General features: G+C 46.9%; 1 protein-coding gene across 1 annotated transcript; it reads left to right on the forward strand.

The window, feature by feature from the left end:
* The first annotated feature begins 1,315 nt into the window (after nucleotides 1–1,315).
* BATF3 (basic leucine zipper ATF-like transcription factor 3) lies at nucleotides 1,316–14,895 on the forward strand. The gene is made up of 3 exons (XM_081300291.1): nucleotides 1,316–1,604; nucleotides 4,594–4,698; nucleotides 14,395–14,895. Exons 1-3 carry the CDS (start codon nucleotides 1,527–1,529, stop codon nucleotides 14,578–14,580), a joined length of 369 nt encoding a protein of 122 aa, XP_081156417.1. The 5' UTR covers nucleotides 1,316–1,526; the 3' UTR covers nucleotides 14,581–14,895.
* Nucleotides 14,896–22,631: the final 7,736 nt, after the last annotated feature.

Genomic DNA, 22,631 nt, shown 5'->3' on the forward strand with positions numbered 1-22,631 from the left:
GCTAGTGTTGTCTGCAGCACGATGTCTATAGTGCTGCGACCATTCTCTGTCCTCCCTTTGCCTCGCACCTCCTCCTCTGTCCTCGGTTGGCCGAAGCCCCTGTCAGAATCTCCACTAGCTTTCTTGCCAGCAGCCAAGCAGCCAAGTTCATGCAAGCTCCTCTGAAAGTTTTAGCAAAGGGAGGGTCTTAAATCCTGGCGGAGAGCCATGTACACTAGAAATCAGACAGACCGGTCTATTATCCACACACTGCTGGGCCCGGGCCAAAGTGACTCCCACAGAAGGCACTTCTGAATTAGGTCCCACCGGTCCACCCAGATTCGAGGCTATCTTTGTTTCTCGATGCTCACAGCAAGTAGAAGACAAACTTGTAACCACTAGTTTTCCTTTGCTGATTACAATCATCTTGGCTTCTTATTTTTAACAGGTAGGCAAGTGGAGGCAAACACTCCATACCTCTACCCGTGTCCAGTATGGCATGAGAGTGACATCCACACAACTAATCTTGTCACACCTGCCACCTTAATCTGAAAAAAGATCTAGTCCTTTCAAACTTAGCGTGGCGGGCCCACATCCCCGAATCTGTCAAGTGACGTCCAACGCGGCAGATTTGCTTTCAGAAAAGCCTGTCACCATTTCTGCCCCTGCTCACCCTCCACTCAGGGAATTCACCCAAGGTGCCGCCCCGCCTAGTTCTCTGGCCCAGTCGGGAGGGACGAGGTGAAAAAGCATAGGTGCTCTCCGCAGAAAAGCCCTGGGACGCCCGTGGCTTTGGGGTGTGCAGTGGGACTCTGTGAAGCCGGCTGACCCCGCCTCCCGGACTGCGGAAGGAGTGAGAGTGGCTCTCCCAGGTGACAGATCGCCCTGGAGAAAGTCCCCCCCCAGGCTGTGACCCGCGCTAGGGGGTGGCGGGGAGGCGTGGCCCATGCGCAGGAAGATGTCGTGATGAGACTGGGGAAAAAAACCACCAACCCCAAATCCACCCACTTGAGTTTCCCAACTCGAGTTCCTCTAGAGCGTTCGAAGGACCCCAAAGGCTGCGCCGTGCCTCCCTGACCCCCACTCGCCCGGCGTCACCTCTTGTGGGTGGGCTTCGCGTTCCCCCCCTGGGTTTCAGAGCCACCACGTGACTTCCATGAAGCAAGGGGCCGCTGCGGAAAGCCGCGACAGGGGTGGGATTTGGGACCCCGAGGTGCCACAACTGGGCGGGGAGAGGAGGAAATCAGGCGGGGGTGGGAGACAGCGGGGGCGGGGCGGACTTGGGGACGGGAAGGACAGCGTGCTGGGCCTGGGGGAGGGGTGGGGTGGCCTCGCGATCGCGCGGTGCGCGGAGGAGCCGGGAGAGCGGGAAGCCGAGGGGGCGGGGCGGAGGGCCGACGGCCGGCAGGTGCCGGGGTGCGAGGATGCCGAGGGCGCGAGAGCACCGGTAGGCAGTGCCCCGCGTGCAGGGCGCCGCGGGCGGGGCGGGCGGCCGCTGCTCCGCCAGGCTGCTCGGCGGGGCGGGGCGGAGCAGAGGAGCGCCCGGCATGTCGCAAGGGCTCCTGACCGACAGTAGCGTCCTGCAGAGGAGCGTCGCAGCGCCTGGGAATCAGCCGCAGCCGCAGGTAGTGGACGAGGCGCGCAGGGAGGACCTCAGGGGCTCGGGGGCACTGATGCCTAGCTGGGCTAGGGGCGAGGGACGCCGCGGGGAAGCAGGAGGTGGGTGCTGGAGTTTCCGGGTGGTGACCGCTAAGGTGCGGGGGTGTAGGGCGCATCCCCTAGCACCGGACAACTGAGAGTGGGGCGGGAGGTGGGGGAGGACTCTGGGGCCCCCGATGTGTCCGGTCGCCCAGCTCAAGCTCGGTGTCCGCGGCGCCTAGGATAGCTTCAGTGCCTCCGACCGTGAAGACCTGAGGGCGCCTATACCTACACGGGCCCGGCAACCTGCGCTCACCCGCACGTGGGGCATCTGGCGCAGCCCGGGTCCTGCGTGGCGATCAGCTCCCACTCCACTTTTCGCGTGCTTGGCTCTCACCGGTGGCTCCAGGAATGAGCTAGAGCGCCAGGTGGGGGAATTCGGTCCAAAGACTGAATTTGCGGTTCGTCCCCACGTCCCCACGTCCCCACATCCAACCTCCTTGTTGCCGCCCATATGGGGAACAGGATGGTTCAGCTAGCAGTATGCGATAGGGACCCCTCCGCGAGCAGATTTCACCCCAGAGCTGGTGAAAACCCCTTACGCCCATCCAGTCAGTCCTCTGCGTTGTCCCCAGCAACTTTTACAACTGCGCCAGACAGGAAACTGAAATCATGTTTCCCGCCGAGATGGCCATTAGGAGGCATTGCACCCAGCTGCTTTAGGATCTGGATTGAGTCTTTCATTCTTATGGCTGCCCCCTCCCAAGCACCTAGTGTCATCGAGTGACACTAGAATGTCACAGAGATCTGAGTTTGGGTCTCACCTTGGACACGCAGGCTCAGTAATCTTGATAATTTGATGATTCCAAGCCACAGTTAACCCACCTATAAAAAATATAACAATATAACTCAGGGTTTTTATGAGGTCTAAATGAGATATTGTTAACTTCCTGACTTTGCAAACCTTTCTGCCTTAATTAAATGTTCCTGTCAGGTTGGCAGGTGTGACCACATATGATAGGTGAGGGTTACCAGTTTAGAGGGTTAGCTCCCGGAGGGTAGGATGCATGTCAATCCTGTGTGTCCTATGCCTTTTTTATTATGGAGAATAGAAAGACATGATTTAGTGACAAGCACTGTCGGAGATTCAATTAAAAATAGCAACCTCAACAAAGACTAGTAACTGCTGGAGAGCATACTGTGTATAGGGAGTTTTAGGACAAAGTCTAATTGCATGGTACACTAGACCCAAACCTCAGGCCTTTTGGCAGAAAGCAGCAGAGGTCAATGACCCGTTGTTCTGGGCTTGTATTTCTAGTGCCTAGGAGAATGCCTGGCACATGGTAGATGCTCAGTTATATTTATTGAAAGAATGAATGTATCACACTTAATGAGAAAATTGGAAATTCAGAAAATTTAAACCATTTACCCAAGGTCTTATTGATAATACAAAATTAGGATCAGTGAGATTGTAAAGTTTATGCTAAAGTTCCATATTCTACACCACATGTCCCTGCCCTGTGATGTTCAGGATATGTACTACATTTTTACACCATCTCTGTACCCTGCAGCATTGTCTCCAGGCCACTTCTATTTATTATGTATGTTGTTTATTCTTCTCCTTTTATTTTTGCATATGTTGGAAATTCTTACCTTCAGTAATTGGAGAGATGGTGTGTCTTTCTTATTCAGAATATAAGACTAAATAAAACGATAACTGAAAATATCATTATTAGGTGCTTTTGATATTTGCTTTCATTAATAGTAATAATTGAGGAGCTTTCTTTGATCTGTACCCCATTCACCTCTTGTTTTTTAAAACCCTTAAGGGTAATTTTTTTTTCTCCCTTGATATCTTCTCATGGGGTTCTGGAAAGCAAATATTGCTGTTCTTTTTCGTGTTTCCTATAATGAATGAAGTGTCTTTACCATGGTAAGTGTGTTATTCTGCCTGCCTGTTTCACAGTACCTCTTGAAGGATTTGACTCCATTTGGCTGAATCTCATTGATAGCAAGGCTTTCAGGACATATCATGGATTTGATTTTTTATTTACTCTGACCTCCAAAGCAAAATATCAGTCAGGCATTGTTCAAATGAGCACATTGTTAGGGGTGTGCATTGGTAGAGTTATGTAGTTGCAATCAGTTACAAGTATGTAACCATGATTTGCCCGTAGTATCAAAAGTACCTGCTAGTGTGTGATGGTGTAAGAGCTGACACACAGCAAGTTCCAGAGAGCAGATGGCCTCCAGTTTTCCCAGGCTCAGATGAGCAACACTTACACCACAACTCTTCCAGGCCTACGCCTTTGTGGGATAGAGGTTTGTGAACGTTGGTTTGGAGACCAACAGACCTGAGTTCCACTTCCCACTTACCCCCATATTAGCTGTGATACCTGGAGCAAGTTCCTTAACCTATCTGAGTTTCTTATTCCTCATCTTTCTTTTATAGAATCTAGGGCCTCACACATGCTAGGCAAGCCCTTTATTACTTAGCTACAGCTTCAGCCTGCAGCCCTTACCTTCCCCTACCCTAGTACTGAGGATTGAACCCGGGGCCTCACTCATGATAGCAAGCACTCTACCGCTGACCTGTATTCCTAACCTTTTGCAAATGTTATTTTGAGACAGGATCTTGCTAAATTGCCCAGGCTGGCCTTGAACTTGTAATCATCCTACTTCAGCCTTTCAGGTGTGCACCCCCATACTTAGCACCTCCAGCCCTCTTATTGCTCATCTTTTAAATGACAGCCACAGTACACATTTCTCAGGGCGGTCTTGGGGACTAACAGCTAAGCAGAGGCCCAGCATGCAGTGAGTGCCCCTTAAAAGCTATCATTAGCCCACTGATGGAGCAACATCAGTAATAAAGGAAATGCTGGCGCTCGGTGAGTGACATTCAGAGTGAAGAAAGAGGGCAGAGAAAGGCAAGGCAAGGGGCATCGACATCACACCCCCCCAAATGTCATCCCCCAGAGTCCTGAGGATGATGACAGGAAGGTCCGAAGGAGAGAAAAAAACCGAGTTGCTGCTCAGAGAAGTCGGAAGAAGCAGACCCAGAAGGCTGACAAACTCCACGAGGTGAGACTGTGTGGTGGGGCAGAACCATATGAGAGCCATGAGGAGGAGCCACGCTCTGCCCATAACACTGTCCTTGTCACTACTAAATTCTGCACACATCTGATTCTGCTGGGTCTTTCCAGCCCAGTGTTCTGATTCTTTGTTTGTGGACCTCTTCATCTCTCTCCAGTCCACTGGGTGCCTCTCACATTTAAGTTCCTTGCATTATAAAACAAGGCAAAGTGCCCCCTTCTTTTTTTTTTTTTTTAATATGATGCTGAGGATTGAACCCAGGGCCTCTAACATGCTAGGCAAGCGCTCTACCACTGAGCCACAACCCCAGTCCCCCAAAATTCCCCTTCTTGATTCTGATTGCCTTTCAAGTTCTTGCTCCATTTCTTTTCTTCCTTCACTTGTCTGTTTTTTTGTTGTTTTTTTTTTGGGGGGGGTTTGTTTGTTTGGTACTGGGGATTGAACCAGGGGCACTCAACCACTGAGCCACATCCCAGCCCTATTCATTTAGAGACAGGGTCTCACTGAGTTGCTCAGTGCCTCACTTTTGCTGAGGCTGGCTTTGAACTTGCAATCTTGTTGTCTCAGTCTCCTGAGCCGCTGGGATTACAGGTGGATGCCACCGCACCAAGCACACCTCTTCTTCTTAAAAACAATATCCACTTTTAGCTGTGGGTGTAGATCAGTGGTAGAGTGGGTAGAGTGCCTACTTCACACACATGCAAGTTACTGGGTGCCATCTACAGTACTGAAGAAAAAAAAAAGAATAGCTTATGCTTGCTATCTCTGTGCCTTTGGTTTCTATTGATTCCTCTTCTATGATTTCATTCCTGCTTCTCCTTCCTCTACCTAATGCATGTAGACACATATACCCCTGCAGAAGTCGCTGTCCTGGAGGACAATAGGAGCTTCATCCTGTTTTTATCCTCCTTGATCTTGCTGAAACTTTTGACACCTTTCACTCATTCCTTCTTGAAGCTTTCTCCTCTTGCCTCTAAAAGACTGCATTTCCTAGTTATCCTGATCCTCTTCATCTTTTTTTTTTAAATTTCTTTGTTAACTTTTCTATCTTTGTTTTCTTAAATGATGGTGTTGATCAGGGCTTCAGACTCTGCTGTTTCTTAATCTCACACTGGAAGATTTATTTATTTATCTACTAATCTGTTCTTCAGAACATCAGCTTCAAACATTAATAAATGCCCTAGACCCAAACCACACCATTTGCTTAGATGTCTCCAGAGGGTCTGCTGCAGTCTCCTGGGATGAACCACATTCATAATGGAGTGCCAAGTCTGTTCACTCTGAGACTGTCTTCACAGGATCTTCACATTATAGTTAACCAGCTACTTTTCTTATCATTCATATCAGAAGCCTGGTGTCTGAGTCTGTTTTCTGTTGCTATAACTGACTGCCACAGGTTGGGTAATTTATAAAGAATAGTTTATTTGGCTCAAGTTCTAGAGTCTGGGATGTTCAAAAAGCAAGATGCCATTATTGCTTTGCATCTAGTGAGGGCCTTCTTGCTGCATTAAAACATGGCAGAGGGTATCACATGATGACAGGGCAAACAAACCAAAAGAATTTGTTTTATAAAAAGCCATTCTCATGATAACCCATTAATAGATTAATCTTTTCACAGAAGCAAAACCTTCATGATCCTATCACTTCCCAAAGGTCTTACCTCCTAACACTACTGCATATAGGACCAAGTTTCCAATACATGACTTTTCAGTGGGCACATGCAGACCCCAGACTGGGATTTATCTTCAACTATTTCATTTTCCTCAATCCTTAAGCATAAACCCATGGAATCCCATGGCTGGGAATGACAACTGTGCATACCAGGAACTGACCTCAAAAGCACTTGAGATCTATCCAAGGAATTTCCTGGCAGTCTCTGCATGGAGTAGATGTGCTTAATTAAAGATTTTAGCTTCATTATTTCCTGCCAAGCTTTCTCATCATAGATTGATTCAGCAAGAACATTCTGGAAAATTGACAGCACAGACACTCATGTATAATTGAGAAGGAGAAGAAAATTTTTGAAAAAGTCTTCTAGCAGTGCACAGAGAACAAATTCTGAATGCACATATCCCAGAGAGACAAGACACACCAATGTAAATTTATAGTGTGGCAAAGTTACAGATGTCAGATTCTTTCCTGAGTAGCATAGCTGGCCCTATAAAGAGACTAGAGTGTCCAGACTAGGGTCAGGGAAGTCCTTTCCATCCTTTATTCTGTAAAATTTTTACAGAAGAATTGCAATACCCTTTGCCTCCTTTCTTCCTTCCCCCTTGCTCCTGAGGCAATTGTGGTTCTAGCTTCATGTTACCAAATATCCCCCAGAGGGGGCTTGTGGCTCACAGTTAGTGCATGGTCCTTCATTCAGACCATGTATACTGGTCTTAACAGCTGAACAACAAGAGCCCTTGAGAAGTTTCTAGTCCAAGTCAGATGCATTATCAATTGTAAGTCCTGAGTGATTATGTATACAGTGGTGGCTAAGTGTCTTGAACAAGATCTTTCAGGGAGTAGGTCAAGTAGATCTAGTCTACAAATATTTATTAAGCACTCCTGTGGGCAAGACGTTACTTTTGGGTCACAAAAAGAAGAAGATCTCATTCCTCTCCTTGGGAATTGCAAGATTTCCCACTGAAAGCATGTTATTATTTTTTTTTTTTTACTGTTGCTGTAACAAATCCTTACAAATGTGGTGACTTAAAACAACAAATTTACTATCTTAGAGTTTTGGTAGTTGGACCTTTTGAGATGCTTGTCCCTGAGCTAAAAGCCAGATGTCATCAGGGCTGCATTCTTTCTGGAAGCTCTGGTGAAGATCTGTTTCCTTGCTTTTTCCAGCTTCTAGAGGCTTCCATGATCCTCAGGTTGTGATCCCCTTCCATCTTCAACTTTGACCCTCATGATCACATTATACCTGCCTAGGTAATCCAGGACAATCTCTCACTTTACTCTGCTTAATTGCATCTGCAAAGTCCCCTCTGCTATGTGAGGCGACACAGACACAGGTTCCAGAGATCCAGATATGGACATCTTTGAGGGGCCATTATTCCATCTACCACAGAAGGTAGAATGAATATTCATAAAGCTTATTGGCTGGAGATGTAGCTCAGTGGTAGGACACTTGCCTAGCATTTGAGAGGTCCGGGTTCCATCTCCAGCACTGAAAAAAAGAAAGAAGAATATTCATTTGGCTCTATTACATTGTCAAAAAAAGACCCCCAGATGAAGCATGGGTTCTCTCTCAATCTCTAACATTGTTGGATTTGATAATCAAGTGAACCAGGTGTCTGGGAACCACATTTACCCCTTTATATTCCCTCTTTTTTAGTTCTTTAATTTAATTTTCTTATTTGTTTTAATTAGTTACACAGGACAGGAGAATGCATTTACGCACTTTGATATATCATACATACATGGGATATAATTTCTCATTTTTCTGAGTGTACGTGTTGCAGAAGCATATTGGTCATGCATTCACATTTACACATAAAGTAATAATGTCTGTTTTATTCTACAATCCTTTCTGTCCCCACATCCCCTCCCATCACTTCCCTCTACCTAATCTAAGGTAACTCTATTCTTTTCTAGTGCCACCCCATTGTGAATTAGCATCTTCATATTAGAGAAGACATTTGGCCTTTGGTTTTTTGGTATTGGCTTATTTCGCTTAGCATAATATTTTCCAACTCCATCCATTTACTGGCAAATACCATAATTTTCATTCTTCTTTAAAGCTGAATAATATCCATTGAGTATATATACCACATTTTCTTTATCCAACCATCTACTGAAGGACACCTAGGTTGATTCCATAGTTTAGCTATTGTGAATTGAGCTGCTATTTTCTGGTTCCTCTTGAACCATGAGGCCTTCCATGGGCCCCCTTGCCTTTCCTCTTACCCATAGACTCTGTTGCCTCACAGTTTTGCTTCTGTCCTTTCCAGAACTGGTGTGGCTTGATCTGGAGCCCAGTCCCTACAGGAAAGAACACCCCCTTCTCCTCTTCCTCAGTGTGGCCTGAGGCATACGTCAGAATATACACCACTGGCCGATCACCTCAGCAAGGCAGCCCTGTTGAGAAACACAGTGTCAAAGTCAGGACAGTGGCTCCCTCTATATACAGACCCCAAAACTACCCCTTACCTTACCTCAGTAGCTACACACAAAGAAGGTATCAGGGGGTAAGCAACTAGCTTAGGAAAGTAAAAATGCATCCCAAACTTTTACTGAATGAGAGGAACATTACCTCTGGACCAAAAGGTTCCTCATGAAAAATCCCTTCCCTGTGGATTCCCAGCCTCCTACTAGGAAGGCTTCATGATTACAGGAATCCCTTTTCTGTATGGCCAGCAGTTTAGTGGTAGGACTTTAAACGACTAAATCTACATACTAGAGGTGAAGATGACTATAGAAAGAATGTGGTGAAGAATTACTAGGCTCCAAGTGACCTGAGGGCAGAATACTTAGCACACTTATGTGGGTCACAGCAGAAATCCCCTGGAGACACCTGGGGCTCCCAGGTAACATCCAGGAAGGAGTCAATGAGAGCAAAACCCACCAGATCACTGGGAGGTTTTCAGGGGCTCAGGAAGCTGCTTGGTCCCTGCTAAAGATAGTAGTCCTGCAAAAGGACTTTCCTCATTGGCTCCCCTATCTCAGCACTGTGTGGAATTCCTAATGTCAAAGTAGCTCAGACTCTTCACTTGCCTTTCTTGAATACCTCCATGGGTAATAATCAGAGCCTGCTTTGTTTAAAATTCCCACTTTTCTCTTCTGTTCACCTTACTCACACACCCAGTTATTTTTGAGCCCCTGTCACCTCTAGCAACCTGAAAACATTCCTTCGGCTTCCACTGTTTTGAGTTTCTTGGCCATTTCCCTCTGCTTCCAGTTCTCCATCTTGAAAGCCAGATGATTCCATCAAAGTGAGATAGGCCAGGGGAACCCGGGGAGAGAAGAGCTGGGCTCACTTCTCAGAGTGTCCCCCAGGCCATGGGTCAGTGGCTGGCAGTTGGACTGTGGCAATGAGAAGCAGTTCCCAGCAGGTGTCTGTGACCCTCTCTGTTCACCGTTTTCAAATCATCCCTTCACTGCGCTTACGCCTCTTGTGGGCTTTTGACCTCCATCCATCTCTGAACATCTGGCGCACACCGGAATCCACATTCACAAGTGGAACCCAAGTGATGGGCCAGGCTCTCTGAGAGGAGCTGGAAGGTGGCTCAGAAATGGGTCAGATTGGTTTGACCAGGCACCCAAACATGTCAGACTGAGAAAGAATTTTGAGTCAGAAAAGGAAGGCAGCAATGCCATCCCCGAGAGCCCTAAATGTCACAAAACTGACAAAGTACTTGGGCAATACCGTTGTGGTATGTGTTGCCATGGTTTTTTCAGACATTGCATGTTTTAAGAGAATGTTTCATGTCAGTACCCAGTTGGTTCAGAAACTGATTATGACACTAATTTTTACAGTCCTTGCTGATGACACAGCATCTGCTGGGAAGTGCATCAGCTTAAGGCTTGGGAAGGGGTAAATTGTAAAGTCCTGAAATCTCATGGCCTCTTACTTCTGGTAACCACCACAGGGGAATTCAGGCCCAGCCGCTGCCAACCAAGAGCAAAATTGCTGATGCTGCCTGAGAGTTGCAGTTGACCTGGACATAGGCATCTGATCCCAAGTCTATGTGACCTTGGACATGTCACTGTGCCTCGCAGAGCTTCAGTTGGCTCACTTATGAAAACTGGGTTTGTGTTTGGCTGTATCCTCCTGGTGGTCTTTTCCTACCCCTCCTTTCTTTCACACCAGAATTATTATCTTTGGTCCTCGGTACCCACATCAGCTTCTCTACCAATCTCAATTCCATCTTCTCCCTTAGAAGACTGAACCCTGGCAACCTCCAGACAGTTCCCCACTCGACCTCTTTGAGTTTTTTTCAGCCTCAATACTGTTGACATTTGGAGATAGACAATTTCTTGTTTGGGGGGCTGTCCTGTGCACCGTAGGACACAGAGCAACATCTGCCTCAACCCACTGGATGCATATCACCTCCCTCCCCTATCTGTGAAAAAACAAAACTGTCTGCAGACATCAGCAAATTTTCTCAGATGTCCTCAACTGGGGACTGCCAAAATTGCCCCAGCTGAGAACCACTGCCTTAGGCAGCTTAATTTCTGAGGCAGAACTGGGATTTGCAGTGATTTCACTGCCTCTAATTTTAGGTCTCTGCTCTGAAGCTATGACCTGGCAAATTCCCAGGGTGGCAGCACAGTGACCTGAAACCTCCCTCCCGCAACAGGTTCACAGGTCACCAGGATTCAAGCTAGACGGATCATCTCTTTGGAAATCACATGAGTTTAATGTTTTCTTCTCATTCCTTATTTATGTTAAATCTAGTCATCTCTTCTTTGCTGAAGCGGGTTTTCATTCTTTCCCTTTTCTTTCCGTTCAGTCTTCTTGGCCCCTTCTTCCTCCCTTTCTCAGCTTCTCTTCATTTTTATAGAATTGGTCTCACCTGAAGAAATTCACTGCTTCTCTCCTTATTCCCTCAGCTCAGTAAAAGTCCCTCAGCAGATTTATGAGTAAAACCTAAATCCCAGAAGAGAAAGTCCCTGTGGAGAAGGCAGACGAGGGGCCTGCTTGGTGGCTTGTGACAGGCAGCTCTGAAGACTTTCCGAGCAGAGGTTTGGGGAACGTAGTAGTGGTACCTCAGGAAGGTGTTAGGCCTCAGGGCTTCTTGTGGCTTCCAGAGACAAAGCTCAGAAACTCAGAGAGAAAAAAAAAATAACCGTAAAATGGCAGTTTTGAGATATTCTGCCTGAGGAAGAAAACTACCTGTTCTTTGGAATCTAGTTAAAATGTTATCTCATTGGAACCATTCAGATCTACCATCAACTTTACTTGAAGGTGAAGGGCAGTTCCAGTCACAGAGTAGAGTGTGTGTGGCCTGTGTGTGTGTGAGTGTGTGGTGTGTGTGTGTGAGTGTGCGGCGTGTGTGTGTGTGTGTGTGTGTTTATGGGCATGTGCAACCTCTTTCATCTCTCTGATGCATGCAAGCTCCCTGTGATGCCACAGTCTCTATTCCTGTCTTTTCATCCAGACCCTCGCCTTGCCCATGAAGGGCTTGTTGCTGAGTTTATAGACTGAATTCTGACTCCAGGTCTGGAGCTGGTCAGAGGTCAGAAAAGATCACAAAGAACTGGGGATGGTGGGCAAGGAGAGGGACTGAAGGCAGAATGGGCCCAATGTGCTAGTAAAGCCAAACTGACTCTGAGAAGCCTGGTTCAGGAGCAGGGAGAATGAAGCCTGCTGTCCTGGGCAGTATTTTGGAACACCCTGCAAATCTTTCCATAATGGGCAGGAGGTGGAGGAATGGCTGAGATGATCTCCGTGCCACTCCTCTGGGGCCCTGGGTTCTGAAAGGGAGGCAGGTACTCAATGGGGAGGAAGGGAGGGAAGGGCAAGAGAAGACAGAGGATAAGGTTTAAGGAGTTGCTGAGCTTCTAGATGCTGGCTCTGTGGTGCATGGAGTGGAGGTAGAGAAGAGGGTAGCAGAAGATCCTAGGTGTTAAGCATTTCTGATCTTTGAGGAGAGATTTTATTTACTATAAGAGAGATTGAAGATGATACAAGACCTGAATAGAACTCATAATAAAAGATGTAGGTTTTATAGAAGCTGCAATTAGAGAAACCTTCCTGGAGGTAGTGGGCCTATATGGGAAAAAGAGGAAGGTGGTCCACTTGAGGAGAACCTCATGAGCAAAGGGGCAGGGATGAGAACTTGCAGTTTTCTTTAGGGGCTATCAGATAAGACTTCCTTAGTGATACTTTTCTTAAAGATCACTATCAAGAAAGAAGTGTGATGGGTAATAAGAGGGGGTCCCCAGCTCAGAATCTGCCTGGGGCAACAAAGCCTAATCATACAAATCAAGCTACATGTGAATGAAAACTACTTTGTAGCAAAATTTAAATACAGTTGTCAGCCTTGAGATAGTTGCTGTTAGCATACTGGAGGGTTCTGTCATGAGTTGGTGTTGGAGAACTTAGTGATGACTTGGATGAAGAAAAGAAAGAACTGCTTATCAAGTTATTGGATGGCTTAAAATGGTCCATGAGATGAAACAATTATGATTCCAATAGATTTTGCTTGGCTCAAAGAAGCTCAAATGCACAGAATGAAATTCAGGGGAGAAAGATGTAAAGCTGTACCCTTCAGGTCCAGAATATCAATCATCACCCAAGTAGAGACAGAAAAACAGCACATGCTGACGGAGCTCTCTGAAAGCTCGTGGAGAATCCCCAGCATCTTAGGTCTGGTGCACAGGAGGCCTCTGCCAGGAATTTTCCCTTTGCATGATCCCCAGAATCATGCACTGCATTCAAGGAGTAATGTTTTCTCAGAGATTCTGGCAACTTGGAATGTGTGTCAGGGATGATGTCCAGGAGAGCAGAGGCATTGGTAGTCCTGCCACAAGAAACTCAGAGAACCTGAGACAGTTGGGCTCAGAGAATACCTAAGGGGAAGTGGTGTGGGGCTGTCCCTACCATTTCAAGAACTGCAATGTTGAAAAAAAGTATTAGATTTACTCTATGTGGTTCCATTAGGTGGAACCCAGCCCAATAGGTGGGTTTGAAGAAGAGGGAGATTTGGGATTACTACAACAAACAGCTTTTTCTAATAGAGCTGCTCAGAAATGACAAGGGCTATCCTTTGAAGGTGGGACTGCCCAGCCCAAGATAGATGCGGGGGCTAGTTACCTATGGAAGGTTTCTACATTGTGTGGGTTGTGCAAAGGGTACTCTTTGATTCCCTGCAGTTCTAAGCCTCTGTGAACTCTGATATGGTGGAAACAACAGAATAGTGCCGGAGCAAAACCACATGCATTCATGCTTTGATTTGGGCAATCAGCAAACATTTGCTACCTTCTGAGTCTGTTCTGGGTGCTGGGGGTAGGTGCTGGGGGTGTAGTGCGAATCCAGCAAAGACCTTCAGAAAGCAGATCAGCCAGCCTTGGAGGGGACTGACACAAAAGGATCTAAGGGAACTTTCTGAAGTGGTGGAAATGTGTTATTGATCAACATGGGCATATACATTTGTCAACACTCATTGAAATACACATTTAAAATAGATGCATTTTATTTTTTATAAATGTTTCTTTGATGGGACTCAGTAGCTCCCCCTACAGTTCCAGTTATTCAGGAGGCCGAGGCAGGAGGATGGCTTGAGCCCAGGAGATCACTACAGGCATCAGCAACAAATTCCGCAGTGGAATCACCAGGTTGCCTAAGAGGGGGGGAACCCCTGCTGGTCAGGAGCAGAGCAAGCCAAATCTCCTTAACGGAGGAGTAGTGGGATACTGGAACAGCCCCGGCAACATAGTGAAACCCCTCTCTCAAAAACATGAAATTAAAAAAACATAGTTAATTGATTGATTAAATGAATTATTCCTCACTAGAGTTGCTTGGAAAAAAAAAAAAAAGCTCTGATCCTTTCATCCTAGAAGGAGGAGAAGAAAACATAAGCCAACATACCGTTAGCCAATAAATGTGAACGGTGGAGGGGACAGGGGTCCAGGATAAGGCTTTTTCCGGCAGGAGGTGAGCTTCGCTGTGCGCTTTAGAGCTGCTGGGAGGCCAGAGGAAGGGAATGCAGTCTCAGAACCCAGTTGCCTATTGCCTTTCCTCGACAGGAGTACGAGTGCCTGGAGCAGGAAAACACCATGCTGCGGAAGGAGATCGGGAAGCTGACGGAGGAGCTGCGGCACCTGAGCGAGGCGCTGAAGGAGCACGAGAAGATGTGCCCACTGCTGCTCTGCCCCATGAACTTTGTGCAGGTGCCTCGGCCGGACCCAGTGGCCAGCTGTCTACCGCGATGAAGCCCGAGGACGCTCCTCCTCTGCTGAGCGAGGAGCCTTGATCATTTCCACACCTGGGGGAAGAGGTTCCCTCTGCGTCTGCGTGCAGGGTCACCTGTGGCCAGGAGCTCCAGGGCCAGTCGTGGCCTTCGCAGCCTGGCTCAGGGTGGCAACCTGTAGGCACCTGACTCTTCGTCCTGGAGCAGCAAGCAGAAAGGCCACCAGCTGAAAGGCCACCCTCAGGACTCACTTATCTGCTTTGGCAGCTAGTAGGTTTCTGCAGGATCATTTCCTCTAGAATTGGGATAATAATAAAGATGGATATAGTCTCTCCTTTCTCCAAGTTGTTGGAATTTAGGAGCACAGTACAGTTCCTCTTTCTGGGGTGGTCATCTTCCCCGTGTCCTTTCATAGCTCTTGGGTCTCGTTTCCCTCTCCCGTTCATCTCCTCCAAAGCCACATCCATGATAGTTGGCGGAGGCACCCTTGTGGGGGCTGTGGCAAAGCATAAATGGGCAGGATTTCGCTGCACCCCTGCGTCTTCAGAAGTCATTGACCCAGCTGGCCCTACATCTTGGCCAGCTCACACCCATGCTAGACTGTCATGTAAGATTTTCCATTCCAGGACTTTTTTTCCCAACTGCTGTGTCTATTCCCAGGTCACCTTTCCCTTCTGTAAGTAGGTATAGGATCAGAGGACAAACTTACTTTATATTAGCCTGAATCCCTGGAAAAGGAAATCTGTCTCCTTATTTATGATGGGGAGGAATTTATGATGGGAGATGAGAAGAGGAATATTTTTTTTTCTTTTTGATACTGGGGATTGAATCCAGGAGCACTTTACTACTGAGCGATCTCCTTAGTCCTTTTTTTTTTTTTTTTTTTTTTTTAATTTTGAGACAGAGTCTTGCTAAGTTGCTGAGTCTAACCTCATGTGATCCTCCTGCCTCAGCCTCCTGGAGGAGCTGGGATTCCAGGAATGTGCTACCATGCCAGGCAAGGAACAATTTTCTCTCATAAGTTCTGTCCAACTCTATTCTCTTAGGAAAGGTTAGAACCAAGCCAACCCAGAAAATCTGGGAAGGTGGTCCCCGACCTTCTTCAAGGGGGATGTGGAGGGTGGAGCTATCCTGTCATAACCAGAACAAGAAATGAGAACAGAAAGGAAAATGCTTTGTTATAAATGTAGATGGTTACAAAAGTAGAAAGGGAGAAAAACACCTTGCAGACCCTCCCAAGGTAAAGGACTTGCTAGCTCCAGACATAGAGGTTATCAACACCCCCTCCTCTCCTGGGAGGCTCCCCCTTCTGGTGGAGGTCTGCCTGGTCACCTTTAACTTGCATAAGCTCAAGGCTGCAAAATCCCCTCTTTACGCATTGGAAGGCTGGTGCCAGAGAACAGGGCTAATGCTTACTGGAAGCACCAACCAAAACTTCCTGAATTCGACTGTTTCAGGTGCATGGTGCATGTTTTTAGTACAAGAGACACGAAAGTCATCCAGTCTATCCCTTCACTCTGCAGATGAGGGATGCAGGTGCATCGAGGGAAAGGGACTTGCTCAAGGCCGTTCATGGAGAGCTGCAGAACCAGGCTGAGAACACTGGTGGTCTGACTGCTGAGCTAATAGAGTCAGGCTGAGTTGTGCAAAAAGGATGTGAGTCAGGGCGGATCCTGTTCCGCTGGTGTTCAAATGTGGCATGTGTTGGCTCAAGGCTGGCCAGGACCGTACAGTCCAGGTGAACAACCCATCTGGGTAAAGTGGACTCAGCCGGGTCCCAGGGGCCAATGTGGCTGTGAGAATGGACACATAAAGCTAGCATTGTGCAGCAAACATTTTTCTACTGCTGTTTCAACTCCAGCACTGGCAGGCCCTGCAGGAAGCACTGGCTGTCAACTTTGGTTGGTAGGATTTGCCTGTTCTTGAGGATCCCTCTAGCTGACCTGATTTCTAAAACTCATCTGTTCTGACTGCTGACCTGCTCTGATCCCTTCTGTCACTGCTGTTCGACTGGCTACTCTCCCACTTCACAGCTAACCCCAGGTGTCCATGCTCCCATGGGACTGATTTTTCTTGAGCCCTGTGACCTGTGTCCCCAAGACCTTGGAGTCTCCCCACCAGCTCTTATATTTTGACTGGAGATTTAGGGAGGAGAGTGTGCACAGAGGATGGGTGAGGGCTGCATCCTGGAGATGACAGTGCATGATTCTCCTCCCATGGCCACCACAGTCCACTGGCAGAACTCAGTCACATGGAGTTTGGCTAAGTGCTAGGGGGCTGGGGGAAGGAACTGGTTTTGGTGATTCTCAGTCTCTGGCATAAGATCTAGCCTTCACTTCCACCATTTCCCAGAGATTCTCCACTTGGAGGTCACCAGTAAGCTCTGATTTCTAAGCCTAATGGCCATAGCTCAACCTTTATCTCTTTCACTTCCCAACAGCCAATACTGGTGGCTCCTACCGTCCTTCCTCTTTCTCCCCCTACTTCTTCTCAGGATAAAGGGGCTCCTTTTCTTGTACCCTCAGTCACTATCCCTATGCTGCTAACTGCTACCTCTGTACCCAGAACCCAGGTCTTTCTCCTAAGGACAGACTGTACATCCAGATCCCCAGGAAGTGCCTCTCACAGAGTGTCTCACAGTGTGTCCTGCTCAACATGTTCTAAGCTCTGACAGGGATTCACCATCTTCCCTTCAAAGATGCTTCTCAGGTTGTTTTTATATAACAAAAGCCTCCATCATCCAGCTGCTCAGAAATTGATTTATTCCTTCAGTCCCCAAATTAATCTACAAGCCCTGTCAATATCCCCCAAATCCACCCACTTAGCTCTAATATGCTAATTGCTTTGTCTGCTCTCAAGAACTTTACTCAAATTAGCTGCTGAACTTCGGTGACTTCCTCCCTCTCTGGCTGTGTTTTCATTGAAGTTGAACTTGAATTTAGGAAGGACCAAGACTGCCTCCACTTTTGATGTTAGAACCGTACATTGAGAAGCAGTGAACCAAAAATAGATTAACTTAGGGTGCTGGGGGTCAAGTGCCCTCCAAGATAACTGGAGATGGACAGTCGTTTCAAAACCCAAATGTTCCCTGAAAAAGTAACAATTCCATATACACCTGAGAAACTATTTTCTAGGAGAGACAAGAGATGTGGACAAGTTGAAGGGAGGGAAGAAGGTAGTGGGGGACCCTTGTGCTGAGGGTTGTATTTTCTTGGTTCCATGCACACTGCTGCTTGTTCCAAACATCTGAATGAAGCCCCAGAGTGTCTGTCTGCTGGGTTGGGGTGAGGGGAGGCATTGAGACAGGTCCTCTCAGCATAGAAAGTGTTGCAGAGGGAGGAAGCCCCTCCTTCACACCCACACAGCCACACCACTTCCTGTCCGCTATCCTGCCCCGTTTTGCACCAGCCTAGCCTTGAAGCTTGGGGTTTCCATCACTAAACTGGGGCCCCAAATTTTGACCCCAAACCTTGGTTAACAATGATGACTCTAACAGACTGGAAAGCGAGAGACTAAAAGCCCCTCTCTTCTTTCCCATCACTGCTGGGGTCTCCACAAACCCACGTATATTTACTGACACCAGGCTGTGGGCTTTGCCCCAGAAAGAGCTAGAAGAAAAGGGGCAGCCCTAACTCTCACTGACAGGCCTTCCCTCCCTCAGTACCCAGGAAGTCCTGTCAGAGTCATCCCTTGTGCAAGAAGGAGGCTTGTAAGAGAGACCCAGGGAGCAAAAGCAAGAAGGGAGAATGGAAAGGAGGAAGGAAGGGTAACAGAAAGAGAAGACGGTAGTGGGGACCCTTGTGCTCTGAACCTCATCATCCCTTCTCCTGAAGATGTTATGCTGAATCAGGGGCGCTGTGTCGTAGGAAGCCCCTCAGTAATGAACTTTTCTAGACTGCCCATCCTGATGAAATTGTCCCACCCTATCTCTCTCGGTGGGGAGACGGGTGTGGTCACCACTGCCATCACAAACATCATCATCATTAGCATGGCCCATACCAAACGTCAGTACTTAGCAGGTGGTGGTGTGCTTGGTGTGGACACGCTTGACTGGCTCATACCCTGAGTCCTGGCTGTGTTCAGGAAAGCCTCTGCCCCTTGAGACAGTTCACCAGCACTTTGGGGTGTTCTAGCATGACCCTTTCTGGTACAATATTCTTCAGAAGATCAGAAATGTCATCACAGATCAGAACTGAAGACTACTAACCCAGAATTTTGACCACAGCCCTGAGGGAAAGTGCTAGGGAGAGTCCAGTGTTTGCATCCTGAAAGACCAGACATGCTCTTGGAAGTTCCCTGATTTCCCTGAACAATCTGCTACCTAATCCATCCATACGTTATCAAGATTTCTGGAACAGGTTTTGCAATTGTCTTGGATAGGGTCTATCACCTTCTCTGCTCTGAATCTGCCTGGTACCATCTGATCTTGGGAAGTCTAGTTCTTGAGCACTGGAGCACTGGTTGCCCAGAAGCCTAGAAAGCAGGATCCGAATTTGTGAGAATTCACGGAGCTTCATAGAAGTCTTTCCTCCAGGCCAGTGGCAAGGCAAAAAAGAACCTTCCAGAATGTCGCAAACCCGCAGAAGGCTCAATTCACCAGGCAGTACTTTTTGAAATTGAGAAAGCAAGTAAGTTTGAGAAACACCGGTGATGGCCAGTGTCCTGAGGTTAGAGAATGGGAAGAACAAGTGAATGTACTTCACCCACAGCTCTTCAACGGTCCCAGCAAATACGTGAATGAACTATTAGTTAGTGTCTAATCATTTTTATTCGCAACGCCCCATTCTAATAATTAATTTCTTAGGCAAAAACAAATGAATAGATTTTCATAAAAATAAATACTAAAATAACATTTCTAGATATAAACAAAATTAACTATTACTTATTTATAATTTTCAAATTAACTACTGGTCAAACAACTAGTGGTTAAATACCTATTGTGAGGAGAGGAGGGAGTAAGATCAGAAAGGGAAAAACACCCCCATACACACACCTTAAGGAGTCCCTTAGCAGAGAACTTCTGAACTCTCCACCCCCAGGTCTGTCTCAGTCTGAGCAGAGGAAATCTAATGATTTACTGTTAATGATTTACATGGTCCATTGTTCCTACCGTCCTTCATATGGGTCGGCATATGGGTCGGTGTGCCTGTTGTAAATTAGGAATTCCCATAAATCAGTGGTAAAGTTGCTTAAGAAAGGCCTCGTCGTCATCGTAATGATGAATGTGAAAATAGATCCTTCATGACAAAGGACACGTGAGACCAAAAATACAGGACACAAATCTCTTTAATTGTATTTTGAATTCCACTGAAATATTGTAAATACCATTGCCACATTTTTATTTGTTCTACAACGATGACTATTTACATCCTTAATATTTACTTAAAACTACCTGATTTATTGTGTACACACAGAGGTGTTGGATACACAAATCATCAGTAGTCCTGGTCAGGGCAGGAATGGATGGACTTCAGAGAATTTGGTAGGTTGGCCTTGCAGGGGACAAGTTCAAGGGGAAACTCTGCTTGTCCAGAACACAGGTTATCTGACCATAGACTTTCAGTGTCCTTTAGCTATAGGATAACTCTGTAAATTGTAACTGATTGATAACAATACAAAATAATTCTTATCTGTATACATGCAAATGATGTACTGCCCATAAACAGGTCAATTTACTCTCCTCCCTTCACCTTCCCCAGAAAAACCAACTTGTCTCCCTTTGCCCATTCATTTCTGCATACTAAGTGTGTAAATGTGCCTGTCCCTCAGATTCTCTTTTGAACTGGTTATAACTGCCTGGTTCCCTTGTTGATGAATGATCTTCAATAAATAAAAACATGGATACCTACACATTTTCTATCTGAAAAGAGCCAAGATTTTGCCTCCTTTTTTTCTTAAATTTATTTTAAACAATGTCAAAATGATCTCAGTGACATTAGTAGATCATAATTTACTCCCATGTGTAAAGAAACACCCAGAAAAAAAAACAGGCAGTGTTATTTTTATTTTTTTTTAAATTTTTTTTGAGTACTAGGGATTGAACTCAGGGACACTCAACCACTGTACCACATCCCCAGCCCTATTTTGTATTTTATTTAGAGACAGGGTCTCACTGAGTTGCTTTGTGCCTCACTGTTGCTGAGGCTGGCTTTGAACTCTATGATCCTCCTGCCTCAGCCTCCGAAGCTGCTGGGATTACAGGTGTGCGACACCACACCTGGCTCAGGCAGTGTTATTGATGATGAGTGACATTTCCATGAGCAGAGGTCTCAGGGCCAACTTACCTGTTCTGCTCTCCTGGGGAATGGTACCTTGAATCAGGTCCTCAAATGTGCTGTTCATCCCCCTCATTTTCTCTCCAACTCCTAAGTGTCCTTCAGGTCACAGGTTAAATGTTACTTTCACCAAAGGCTTCTTATCCCCTGGCAAATCTGATGAGAAGCTTTCCCCCTGTGCTTCCCATGACTCTGCCTGTGAGTCATGATGTGCATCCTATGTCATCCTATCCATTGTCATTGCTCATGAAAATGAATGCATACCAAAATAACTGGAGGGCCGGGGTTGTGGCTCCGTGGTAGAGCGCTCGCCTAACACGTGTGAGGCACTGGGTTTGATCCTCAGCACCACATTAAAAACAAGTGAACAAAATAAAGGTTCAGTGTCCACCTACAACTAAAAAAGTGAAAGAAAGAAAATGACAGGCTCCCCATGTGGAAGATTCCATAGTACCTTGAGGCACCTGCTCTGTGGTCTGCTTCAGAAAACTTGGACTTAACGGAAATCTTTGTGCAAATGTTTCCCTTTCTTCTTCTCCCAGGGACATAACACCTGTTCTCCTTATTATATATATATTCATTCTCACTAACCCCTGTCTCACCTTTTCTTTTTCTTAATTTTCTCTTTGTCTTGTTTCCCTCCTCTATTCTATCCTCTTTAATCAACTGCAGAACACATAACCGACCAGTATTCATGAACAAATCCTTCGAAGGCAGCAAGATCCCAACCTTTGGCTGCTTTCCCAGTGACCAGAGAGGATGCATGGCCCTCAAAAGGGAGCCAACAACTCCCAGAGGCCAACCTGAGGGTGACCCTGAAGCCAATGGGCATGCATCTTCTCTCCTCCAATGAAGATGGGCATTTGCACTCTGCTGAGTCATCTGACCCCCCACAGAAAATTCAGAAAGTAAAAGCACAAGAGGTGCTCCGGGGGCCCAGAGCAGACTGAGCAAATCTGTGCACTTACCCAGGCCAATTCTCTACATTTATAAGAAGAAAGATGATGCATATCAGAAATATCGGGACCCCGCTTTCAAACCTGGATTTCAGAATGGCTCTGCGGTACACCTCCCTTTCACCCCAGGTCCCTGCAAATGCGGTTGGTGGTTACTGACAGCCCTTTGCCTCCAGCTCATGGGGTGAGAAAATATGGAATCCTGTGTCTTTAAGAACTGAAACCTTCTAGAAACAGGATTTGATACCCTGTAGGAGACAGGAGACTTCCCTTTTGCTGTTCAAGTTTCATCTTCAATTATCAGGAACTGAGCGGGGGGCAACAGGACTCGGAGCTGCAGCAGTGCAGGCCTGCGAAGCTGCTGCTCTCTGGAGATGAATACACTCTTCTTTCTCTTTGAATGTACCTCACCACAGTGAAAAATACGTTTAAGAAAGTCCCTGGTTGACTCTGCACGTCCCATGGGTTCGCTAGAAGAGGGGAGCACCAGGTCTCATCCCAGATGCCTGCCCGTCCTGTCAATCTCTGGAGCTCCCCGTATCTGGAGCACCCTCTGTGTGCCTGGGGCCCAGTCCCAGTCTGTGCTGGGTGAGGGCAAGCTCATCTACGGCACAGGCACAGTCGAGGACCCTCTGTTGGAAGGATTTGCATTTCACATGGTTCAAGCTGTTCCTTTTATAGCTGGAGCAGTTGGGACCCAAGATGCCAGAGGTATGCCCCTCCGGACAGTCACTGTGCACAGGGTCAGGGATCCCAGGACCCTGACTGCCTGTGCTGTGGTTTTTCCTGCCATTCCATGCAGTCACCCCGGCACGGCTTGACACCAGGTGTTCCAGATGTGG

This window comes from Spermophilus citellus (assembly GCF_964194105.1).
Source record: "Spermophilus citellus genome assembly, chromosome: 6".
NCBI lineage: Eukaryota > Metazoa > Chordata > Mammalia > Rodentia > Sciuridae > Spermophilus > Spermophilus citellus.

Excerpts from the sequence above, each read along its gene's own strand:
- BATF3 (XM_081300291.1), top strand. The coding sequence starts at position 1,527 with ATGTCGCAAGGGCTCCTGACCGACAGTAGCGTCCTGCAGAGGAGCGTC. Across the intron at positions 1,605-4,593 it reads GGAATCAGCCGCAGCCGCAG|AGTCCTGAGGATGATGACAG; the intron begins GTAGTGGACGAG and ends GTCATCCCCCAG. Across the intron at positions 4,699-14,394 it reads AGGCTGACAAACTCCACGAG|GAGTACGAGTGCCTGGAGCA; the intron begins GTGAGACTGTGT and ends TTTCCTCGACAG.